Source organism: Cervus canadensis, chromosome 32, assembly GCF_019320065.1.
Source record: "Cervus canadensis isolate Bull #8, Minnesota chromosome 32, ASM1932006v1, whole genome shotgun sequence".
Taxonomy (NCBI): Eukaryota; Metazoa; Chordata; class Mammalia; order Artiodactyla; family Cervidae; genus Cervus; species Cervus canadensis.
Window position 1 is genome coordinate 14,691,306 of NC_057417.1, and position 12,157 is coordinate 14,703,462.

Below are 12,157 nucleotides of genomic sequence, written 5' to 3' on the forward strand. Positions count from 1 at the left end.
CAGTAGGGAAGATGTGGATTTTTGCTACTCACGAGTTAGACTGAGTCAAGTCTTTCTTTTACACCCATTAACTACTAGACCCTCTAAAAGTCCTGAATATGGGTTGATGATATCAGAAATCTGACCAAAATAACACCTGAGCAATATCCAGGGATAAGTTAAGCACAACAAACACTGTTTTCTACATGCACTGACAATATCATTTAAAATAAAGATCCAGGGGTCCTGTAAGCACAGGGCTATTCTCTGTCTGGTGTAGTGATGGCATAAGGGAGACCAATATATTTTGCATCAATTTATGGCCTCTCTACCTTGTTGTCACTTTTTGGACAAGATATTCCACCCCGAGGGGAACATACATTCAAACCAGAGGGATAATTTCTTATATCTCTACTCAGGGCCATGGAATTTCTGATCAATATTTCAAGTCATTGTTTTAGCAACTTCAGACCAATGCACCTATAGTGGAAATGGATGGCATGTCCACTTTATTACTAATGTACTTCAAGGTGCCTCCTGCCTTTATGGCCAGAGCATCCCCTTCCAGGGCACACCTATCACTGGAGACAGGAAGTTACTTCACTCAGCAATCACAGGACAAAAAAGTAGCAAGGCTGGGATGTGGGTTCAGAAGATTCAAACTCACCTAATTGGGCAAGTGAGTTTGTTTTTTTTTCTTTTTTTCTGGGCCTCTTCTCCATTCAGTAGGGTGTTTTATATGTTTTACCTACCTCCTTGGATGGCTGAGAACAAATGAGTCAGAGTCACTATTTTCAAGGTAGAAAGAAACTTCAAAACTCAATCACTGACCAGGAGTTTCTGTTTCTGGGCTCTTAGAAATCCCCAGGTTTGTAATGAGACACTTACTTTCATTTATATTAAAAAGACCAAGGGAAATTATACATTTATTTTGATGGGGAAGAAAGCATGGATCAACCAAGGCACGATGTTGCTTGATTTGACAGGAAGTGAAAGTGAAAGTCAGTCATGTCCAACTCTTTGCAAATCCATGGACTATACAGTCTAAGGAATTCTCCAGGCCAGAATACTGGAGTGGGCAGCCTTTCCCTCCTCCAGGGGATCTTCCCAACCCAGGGATCAAACCCAGGTCTTCCCCATTGCAGGCAGGATTCTTTACCAGTTGAGCCACCAGGAAGCTCTGATTTGACAGGAACAAATACTTAAGAAAAAACAAACAAACAACAACTACCTCATGCTCAAACTTTCCAGAAGGAAGTGTCCTAGTAGTTTGAAGGCTGAAAATGTTTTACTGTCCTAGTCCCAAATATTTATTCTACAACAAAGGAATTGAAGATCCAAGAGGTGAAGCCAGAGAACACAAACAAGTAAATGGAAGGCCTTGGATTCAAAAATCAAGACTTTTGGCTCCCAAAACAGGAATCCCACCATTTCATTACTCAGTCAGAAAGTTGAATGCAATGGTGGAGAGTGTGGATTTGGAGTCAAAATGAACTAGGTTAAGCCGTGGATGTGCCACTTGAGGATCTCTTGGAGGCTCAGTTTCTTTATCAACATAAAGGAGAACAACTTCTTAGGGTTGGTGTAAAGACTGATTAGATATTGAATGTTCAGAACACTTACACAGTGCCTGGACTACAATGTGTGCTGGAAAAATGGTAACTATTATCATCATTAATTTGCTGATGAGTTTCTGATATGTAGTTTATAAATCTTAAAAGTGCCATAAAATGCTAAATTTATACTTATCTACAAATGAATGATATATAAAATGATATTAATAATGATTATTAGTGTTAAATCATTTTAGTCTATCATTTGAAGCTGTCTGAGAAAGAGAGCTAAAAATAACACACATTTTGTAACATTTAAATAGCAGAGTAGCAGATATTTACTGTCCCAGCATCTTAGCATCATTTCTTTTTCTAGTAACCACAGCTTACGTCTTCTCGGGGTACCCTCTCTTTCCTTTTCTTGGTTCTCATGGGTTAGGTAAGGCTGACATCCACTCCAGAGATGAGAACAGTACCCAGATCTAAACCATCCTCTTGACTATGGTGTTTGCCTCGGTGTTGGCCAAACAACCCAAGTCAGGCCAGTGCCACCCCTGCCCAGTGGCACAGCATTGGAAAAAAGGGAAATCTTTTTTCCCCTGTGAATGAGAACCTGGGAGGATTAAATCTGGAGCTGCTGGGGTCCACAAACTGGAGAGAATCTGTCCAAGAATGAAGCTGACACAGCAGACAGCAAGCAGAGGGAGGGAGATTACATCCTAATTCGTAGTATTGAGGGCCTGAGGCTAGCAACTCCTATACTTTTCAACATGCAGACTCCAAATTTCTTTTTTACATTAGCCAGTCTCACCTCCTACCCCTTACAACCAAAAACATATTGAATAACATATGGCACGCGGCAATCCATGGGATCACAAAGAGTCAGACATGACTGAGCGACTGAACAACAACAACTCTTAAGTCCCAGATAGTTTTCTCCTTATTGTTTATCATCTCGCCTGAGCCTAGAGTCCCTGCAACCCTCACTTTGGGGGCAGAAACAAGTTGAATTGGAAGTTCAGCCTGGTCACTGCTGGAAGGTGCAAGTTCAGTCCACTTTTTCATTCTCCCATTTGTGCCAATTATCATTGCTATTTCCCTGCATGCAACAATAATACCTGGTGTTGGTGTCCCGGTTTACATCCACTTGGAATTGAATCAGACGGTCTTTAAGATTTTGGGCTCGCTCACAGAGATCATAATTTAGGGTCATGGTGTCAAGGCAGAACATGGCCAAAGGCACAGTTATGTGCATGGATGCAATTTCATTTCTCCGCTTTTTAATGTTATTGATCCTCTGTAGAAAAGAGTAGATTCAGTAGTTTAATTTGTCTTTAGCCTCTATGCATTTGCCCCTAGCCTCATCCCCAGCCAATATAGTACAATGTTGAGCACAGTATATGTACTAATGAAACAAACTGACTACTCATTGGACTGTCTGTTGTACATGGAACCAAGATAGAAAAAAAATGTCAAGTGGCATCTCCTACCATCACAAAATCCTCAATTTCATGATTTTCTTTCAGGAATGCAGTGATGTTTTGTTCTGCTGTGTTATCCAATAAGTCATCATACTTTTTGTATACATTTAAGTATCTTCCATATTGAAGAGCATAAAATCAAACATACAAATACAGGTCACCAAATCAGATTAGTCAGAGTGGCAAACAAAGAGATAATATAAAAACTAGTCCAAACTATGAAAGAAACATAACATGGCAAAAGGCACAGTGAACTGGGAATTCAGAACTTTGCCTTCAAGTTCCAATTTTGCCACTTCTGAGCTACATGAACTTAGACAAAATATTTCTATTTTTCAAAGGTCAGTGTCCTTAATTTTAAGTGGAAACAAAACCTCATTGGATTGTTGTAAAGCTATAATATAAAGCAATTAATACTATGCCTAACATACAGTAAATGTGCAATAAATAATATTTCCTATTCCTCCTTCTAGTTCTAAAATTCTATGTCTAAATTTTAAGATGAGTATCTGGAACTAATGAACCTAAAGTCTATTGAACAGAATTAAGTTTCTCTCTGTCTGTTGTCAGATGATGTAAAAATGGCTGGACAGATTTTCCCCAAATTGGAGGATGTTCTGGGATGCTCTGACTTAAAATATGTTCGAAATAAAATAAAGATGACATGGAGTAGGCAGAATTAACTTTGCAGAGCCCAGTGGCATACTTCCAAGAGTTGGCCAACACTTCAGAGACTGAAACTGAGATACAGAGAAGCTTCTGGAACTGTCAGTCCAGAAAAACAAACTATATATATAAGAATAAACAGGGAAAACAGAGGTTTCTAACAGAAGATCCTAGGTTGAATTCATGAGGGCAGAGCTTCCAAATCTGAGGCCATGATTTTCAGAATAGACAAGCAGCTGTTCTCAACTGGAGGTGAGTTTGTCCCCAGGGGACATTTGGCCATGTCTGAACACATTTTTTGTTTTCAAAAGTGGGGAGGGTCCTACTCACAGGAAGAAGCCAGGGATGTTGCTAAACACCCTACCATATAAAGGACAGCCTCTCGTAATACAGAATTTTTTGGTCTAGTCTTTTTTGCTTCCCTTCCTTTTGTTCTCTTCTCTTGTGATTTGATGACTATCTTTAGGGTTGTGTTTGGATTGCATTTTCTTTTCTGTGTGCCCATCTATTGCAGATTTTTGATTTAGTTTTCATGAGGTTTTGACACAGCAGCCTACACATATATACACACACACAAACTCACACAAGGCTGTTTTAAGTTGCTGGTATCTTAGTTTCAAATGCATTTCCAATATCCTGCAGTTGAATTCTCCTCCTCTCACGATTGCTGATTTTCATATATTTGTGTGTGGATGATTTTCCTTCTTTAGTGTATGTTTGCCTTTACTGGTAAGATTTCCCTTTTGTAAATTTCTTTTTTTCTATTTGTGGGCTTTTTGTTTTTGCCTAGAGAAGTTCCTTTAGTATTTGTTGTAAAGCTGATTTGGTGGTGCTGAATTCTCTTAGCTTTTGCTTGTCTATAAAGCTTTTGATTTCTCTGTCAAGTCTGAATGAGAGCCTTGCTGTGTAGAGTATTCTTGGTTGTAGGTTTTTCCTTTTTATCACTTTAAATATACTGTGTCACTCCTTTCTGGTCTGCAGAGTTTCTGCTGAAAAATCAACTGATAACCATATGGGGTCCCTTGTATATTATTTGTTGCTTTTCCCTTGCTGCTTTTAATATATTCTATGTCCTTAATTTATGTCAGTTTGATTAATATGTGTCTCAGCATGTTCCTTCTTGAGTTTATCCTGTATGGGACTCTCTGCACTTCCTGGACCTGAGTGTTTCCTTTTCATGTTAGGTAAGTTATTGGCTATTATCTCTTCAAGTATCTTCCCATGTCCATTTTTCTCTCTCTTCTCCTTCCTGGACCACTATAATGTGAGTGTTGGTGTGTTTAATGTTATGCCAGAGGTCTTTGAGGCAGTCCTTACTTCTTTTCATTCTTTTTCCTTTATTCTGTTCTGTGGCAGTGATTTCCACCAATCAATCTGTTTTCCAGCTCACTTACTCATTCTTCTGCCTCATTTACTCTGCTATTGATTCCTTCCAGGGATTTTTCATTTTAGTTACTGTATTTTTCATCTGCTTACTTGTTCTTTAAATCTTCTAGCTCTTTGCTAAACATTTCTTTTATCTTCTCAGTCTGTATATCCATTCTGTTTCTGTTTCTGAGATCTTGGATCATCTTCACTATCATTATTCTGAATTCTTTTCTGGAAGATTGTCTATCTCTGCTTCACTCAGTTGTTCTTCTGGGGTTCTGCCTTCTTTGTCTAGAACATATGCCATATAGAACATATGCCATCTCATTTTGTCAGACTTTCTGTGTTTGTGGTCTCTGTTCTGCAGGCTGCAGGACTATAGTTCTTCTCATTTCTGGTATCTGCCACCTGGTGAGTGAGGTTGGTCCAGAGGTTTTTCAAGGCTTCCTGGTAGGACTAGTGCCTGACCACTGGTTAAAATTCAGGAATTTCTAAATTCCAGAATCTATCTGGTGCCAAGGCTTTCAGATAATAGGGGTAAACCTGTAATTTGAATTCTGGCTCTCCTATATATTTGCTGTATAACATTGGGAAAGTTATGGTTTCCTCATCTGCAAATAGGGATAAATAGTAATCCCTATGTAAGTAAGTATTGGCTACTTATTATGTATTGTTTCAGGTCTGTGGGAATAGGGATTATTTATTTGATGATAAATAACGCCAAACTCTAAACCAATGCCAAAATGGCTAAGTTACAACTAAACCAACTTACTTGTAGGGACCAACTTGATTTTTCTGAAATACCTCGAAAGTTTGATCCACAAAGTCAGAAACCAGTTTTTCATCAGCATTAACAGTTCCAAGTATCAGATTATATCCTTTCAACTCTGGGAACAGGATAGATTCCACCTAAAGAGTAGAAACCACTTTTAAATGTCATAAGAGATCCACAAGACACAAGGAGGAAGACGGCATCAAACTAAAATCTCTAGCAGTGTACACATTTCCAGGGACAACAGCTGCATTTCACCTCTATGTTCCCTTAGATGGTGCTGGAATCACTCCACGGCTCCCTTTAATTGTATTCTCTCTCTTCTTCCTCTTACTGGATTACTCATGTTTCAAATCCCTACTTTTTAAACTTTCATTTCCTTAAAGTGTCCCCCTTGGCCCCCAGTGGATGTTAGGTTTCCCTGCTTAAAGCTCACACTCTAAATTTATCCCTCTTGACACTCATCATAATTGTAGTTAGATGAATGTGTAATGAGCTGTTCTAGGTTTGTTCTGGGATATCGATGCCATAAAGACCTGGATCATATCTGACTTCTTCACTATGGTGAGCGGCCTGACGAGCTTGGCACATAGTAAGTGCTCAATAAACATTGTGTGACTAAATAAATATTACAGTGGTACTCCGTCCCCCTACCAAACACTTTTCCTCTCTAATGAAAAGCTACTAGAAGCATGCTTTCTAATTTAAACCCTTCCACTAGCTGACTATGTGACCTTAGGTAAGCTACTTTCTCTGGACTTTCATTTTCTCATCTGAAGAAAGGGAGAGAGATACTAGATTCTTCTCTCAGTTCAGGGAAAAAAGCTGTGTCTTTATGATCTGAAGCACAAAATAAATTTTTCCTAAGAATTCAACTCTCTAACTTCTTAATGGCACATGTGTACTTCTAAGAATGTTCTCAGTTGCATGGCTCATGCAGGCTACAAGTCCTTGTTGGGGGTCCATTGCTTTCCACTGCTCTCTCTGCTAAGGAGGCTTTTAGTGATCTGTCTCAGAAAAGAGTCTTCTGAGTGCTTTACTGAGTTACATGGGTTATATGCAGCTGATGAGAATGCATCAATTTAGAAAGTGGCAAAAGCAAGTGCAACTGAATTTTCTCTTCCCTCTTTGGACAACCCAAAGGTTTTAAAACCAGTGAAGGAGCAACTTCTTTGCTATAGCCATACCATAGACAGTGTTTGAAAGCAAGGATGTGAATGAAATGGTTTAGGGCAGCATGACTGGAGTATTCAGGCAATGCAATAGATCACAGGTGAGCAGGATAAAAAGACTGCCTCTTGGGGGAAGTCTTCAATTGAAAAATGACTTTTAATGTGGCTGATTTTCACTAGGGAGAACAATATGGAGGTTCCTTAAACACTAAAAATTGAGTTACCTTATGATCCAGAAATCTCACTCATAAGAGATATATCCAGGGAAAAGTCTAATTCAAAAGGATCCATGCACCTTATAATAGCCACACTACTTATAATAGCCAACACATGTCCACTGACAGATGAATGGATAAAGAAAGTGTGGCATATATACACACACACACACACACATATGGCATATACACATATATACACACACAGTGGACTATTACTCAGTCACAATAAAGAATGAAATAATGCCATTTGCAGCAACATGAATGGATCTAGACATTATCAAACTAAGTAAGGTATTAATAAGTCAGAAAGAGAAAGACAAATGCCATATGATATCACTTATATGTAGAATCTAAAATATGACATAAATGAACTTATTTACAAAACAGAAACAGACTCGCAGACATAGAAAACAAGCTTATGGTTACCAAAGGGGAAAGGAGAGGGAGGGATAAATTTGAAATTTGGGATTAATAGATATGCACGACTATATATAAAATAGATAAACAACAAAGAGCCATGGTTTAGCACAGGAAACTATACTCAATATCTTGTAATATCCTATAGTGAAAAAGAATCTGAAAAAGCATATGTATATACATTGGACACAACTTAGCAACTGAACAACAACATATATACATGTATATGTATAACTGAATCATTTTACTGTAAACGTGAAACATTGTAAATCAACTATACTTCAATTTAAAAAACACACCTTTAAAAAAGTGGCTGGCTCTCTTATACCCTGCAGAGCAGAGTCTGTAAAACTGAGCCAAGAACAACAGTGCTCTTTCCAGGTAATCACTGTTACTATCTGCTTATCTCCCTGGCTCTCTGATTCCAGACTTCTTGGTTTTGTCATCACCTTCAGTATTTTCCCCTGTGTACTTCTCCAACTTTGGCATTTCTCTGGCACTTTGAGTTCGAAAATTCTACCATGAGGAGAGACTGACCCAAGCAATCTTATTTCACAATTATGAAAGTAATGCATCAACTGCTAATGCTGTTTTAAATTCTAATTATTGCAATTTTATAAAATCCTTCCCTTATCTCATCCAGCTTCCTTTTATTTATGCCTCTTTTCATTTCAGTCAGTATTACAGATTTATATTTTTCTCAACTTTTGGTTACAACAAATATTTTCTAATATTTACTTTTGTTTCTTTAGTAACTTTCTCACAAATACACTTTTCTTCTGCACCTTGAGTACTGTTTTCAAACATCTCATGCTGATGTTTTTTCTAACTTTTAAAATTCGTGTTTACATATAAGGCAGGACTGAGAGGAGATAGGGTACTGTCCACCTGTTGCTGTTCTCAGGTATTCTTCTTAGATATTCAATCTGAAGGGTTATTCTTTTAAAATGTCACTAGCCAGATCAGAGACAGCACAGTATGAGGGGTTTAGGGAGGGAGATTGTGCCATGGGCATCTTTAGATGGAGAACTCAGATCCTGGGCCGCTTTTTCTTAGTCTAGAAGAGTCATCAGCATGTACTTGGGTCTGGCTTTCAAACCTCGTACAAACTGTGACCTATGACTGTGTCTTCTTGGCATTACAGTTCACTAAATCTACTACCAGCTCCTGCTGGGCTATCTTGCAGCAGCAGCCACATAAACCCTGGGTTCTCCCAACCCAGCTGCTTGTAAACATTGCTGATCAACAGCAGTGAAGGGGAACTTGAGTGGTGTGTACTTTATCTGTCTCCAAGCCCCACACTTATCCTTCCAAATTACAGGGTCTTCTCTTTCATTTCCTTCCTAGGGATACTGATTGTAGGAGAGCTGCCCATGCTTCTTCCCTCTCTGCACATCCAGTTTTCCTGTTAGTCTGACTTGGCTGGGTTAAAACCCTCAATTTAGAGTTCTCTGGTGAAACCAACTGGAACATGTGGCTTCACATGCTTTCCTAAAAACTCCAACTCTAATCATGAGATCTCAGAACCCTCTAAGTACAGGACTGCAAAGAGAAGAGTGCTTAGGGGTACCTGAGCATCATACATAAAGCATGGGGAGGAAAGGAGAGTGGGAGGCAGAGGTGAGGTGGGTAGAAGCATCTCACAAGTCCCTTCCCTATGTGGGGCTGGACACTGGCCTCTCGCCACATCAACCACCCAGAAGGAGGCAGAAGATGGAATGCAAAAGAGTCACACTCATGTGGGTGATCCTGCCCAGTTCTAAAAGTCTGCTAATAACTGAAATCTCATTAGTAAAGTCACCCTGGAAAGGAAACTTGGAAAAAGGTTTCCTTTTCTAAGTTCCCTAGGCCAGGAAGGGAAGGTTTACTCTCTCCCCTAGAAGTTAAACAAACTAATAAACAAATAAACATATGGAGCTTCAAGAACTAAATGAGATACATAGTCTTATGAAAATGCTTGGCAAAGTGCATAGCAACTGATCCACCACGAATTATTAATCCAAGATGGATATGGCTTGGGACACATCTGCCCTTTTGAGGTTGACATCATGCAGATAACTCTGCTTGCTCACAAAGTAGATCTCAGTGTCTTTGTTAATGGGATGCATGGAAATTTCTTTAAGGCCCAAATTCTCTTTCATACTCAGGCTATATCTCCCATAGTAAAACCCTACTTTGCACAAGCAGCCATTTAAACATAAGTTTTACTCAATATGTGAATACAAATATGAACAAATAATTGAGTACTATACCTTGGGAATCCCTTTAGAGTTCTTAATAATTTCTAAGAAAGAGTTGTGTATTAATTCCCAGCAGTCATCAAAAGATGGATTAAAGACAATAATTGGCTCATTGACTTCAAGCTTGATAATAATCAGCTGAGGTATAAAAAACTCCATTTCTTGGTAGGGCTCCTCAAAATCATTTCCATCCTTCAGGAGACATAAGATATGGTGATTATTACAAAATGGAACCTTTTAGAATCAAAGAAGTGACTTTTACCTGTTCATAGCACTACATGGGCACCAGAAAAGGAATGAAAGGTACCATGTACTGTTCATATTTAAAATAACGGCTAAGTATGGCTTAGCCCACCTGAGTTCACTCTCTCCCCCTTCTTCAAAGTATGTTTACATTGCTTGGAAATTATTTTATTGGTATTTCCAAATTCTCTCCATCTGTTAAAATTCCAACCAAAATCTCCTCCTTTGGGAAGCCTCCTTGTTCTCCATCAAGAAATAATCTACCTCTGAACTTTCTTATTTCCACTTCCGTGTGGTATTTTATCTTTCTCTCATGAGATTTACATCCACAGGATCTGTGTCTGAACCATCTATGTCCTCCAAAATATCCAAGATAGCATTTAGTACATCATAAGAGAGATGGCACAAGGGGTAAAGAACCTGCCTATCAATGCAGGAGATATAACAGACAGAGGTTTAATCCCTGGGTCGGGAAGATCCCCTGGAGGAGGAAATGGCAACCTACTCCAGTATTCTTGCCTGGAGAATCCCATGGACAGAGGAGCCTGGCGGGCTACAGTCCACAGGGTCACGAAGAATTGAACACAACTCAAGTGACTTAGCACACATGCACAAGGGCTCAATAAAAATTTGTTGACTGAATCCAAAAGTATAAGAGTTTATCCGAAAAAAAAAGTTTATCTGTACATCCCACATGGAGTTTCTAATTAGCATATAATATATTTTAGACACTCAAAATGTCAACCTTTCTTCAGTAGAGATACTAATATGGAAGTTTAGTGAAGTGAAAGTTGCTCAGTAGTGTCCAACTCTTTGTGATCCCATGGACTATACAGTTCATGGAATTCTCCAGGCCAGAATATTGGAGTGGGTAGCCTATCCTTTCTTCAGGGGATCTTCCTGACCCAGGAATTGAACCGGGGTCTCCTACATTGCAGGCAGATTCTTTACCAGCTGAGCTACCAGGGAGGCCGTAGCTCAGCTGGTAAAAAACTGATGTGGAGACATTTCTAATTCCTAACACAGGCTAGTAACACAAGATAACCTTTCATAAAAGGCATAGTGCCTAATAAAATTGGCATGAGGCAGTTGTAAAGTATTTGCTCAAATAATTGATTCTAAAGATTCAATTTAGAATCTAGAAATTCTAGATTTGTCTAAGGATTATTGATAAGCATTAGGTGAATGTCTACTATGTATCAAATACCCATACATTTCTTTCTTTAAGACATATGCAAATTTTAGTTTTCCCTTTGTTTGGAATTTTGGAATGAAACTTGGTTGAGTTTGAGTCTCTTCTGCTTAGCCAAATAGATGACTACATTGATATGTACAGATTAGTCCACTGTAGAATGCGAACAGTGCAGCCTAAATTTGACAGCACTGGTTCTATATTTTTTTTAATAAAAGGTCAACTGTTCATTTTTACTTTATTTGGCAAAATGCTTAGAACTTAACCTTTTCTAACCAGACAATTTAAAATTTTATCACTCTTTTTAAATTAAAATGGCACATAGTTTAAAATACAAAAAAATCTTCCTTGATTTCCCATGTTATCTAAATTTAAGGGTGTCTATGATGCTTTGAAAACTATCACAGTGTTTTAGTTTTTATCTTAGTGCTTTAGTTTTTATCTAGACTTCACTTAAGTAGTGTCATGAAAGATGTTATTAATTAGTTCAATGAAGTCTTTTGTTTTTAGAGGTATCCATTCCAAAACCAAAGAATAAAAGCCGGTATCTGCAATGAACATGCACAACACTTCCTAAATAGCAAGCCAAAAGATTGGTAACAAACCCTTTTCAATCCCTTTTTTTTAAACAGAGAGGATGAAAAAGTGACCACTCCTCTACAGTAGGAGGTAGACATTCCATTTTATTCATTCTTTCTTTAAATTAATTTCTATAGTTCTGTAGATTTTTACTATATAGAAGTAGGTAATTATCTTGGGAAAACTTGTGTGTATTTAAATAAATCATTTTTATAAACTAATAATCACCACATATGTGTTCAAGTCAAGAATTTTACTTTTTGGCCTGGCTTACAGC

The 12,157-nt window shown here is 38.3% G+C and overlaps 1 protein-coding gene across 1 annotated transcript in view; it reads right to left on the reverse strand.

Annotated features, from left to right (window-relative positions):
* Positions 1-12,157, reverse strand: part of DNAH3 (dynein axonemal heavy chain 3) — a 233,517-nt gene that overhangs the window by 198,895 nt on the left and 22,465 nt on the right. The window contains exons 10-13 of the mRNA XM_043456022.1: positions 9,879-10,058; positions 5,820-5,956; positions 3,023-3,128; positions 2,651-2,829 (exon numbers count right to left, since the gene is read on the reverse strand). Coding sequence (XP_043311957.1) covers positions 2,651-2,829; positions 3,023-3,128; positions 5,820-5,956; positions 9,879-10,058 — 602 coding nt within the window. The remainder of the gene's footprint in view (positions 1-2,650; positions 2,830-3,022; positions 3,129-5,819; positions 5,957-9,878; positions 10,059-12,157) is intronic.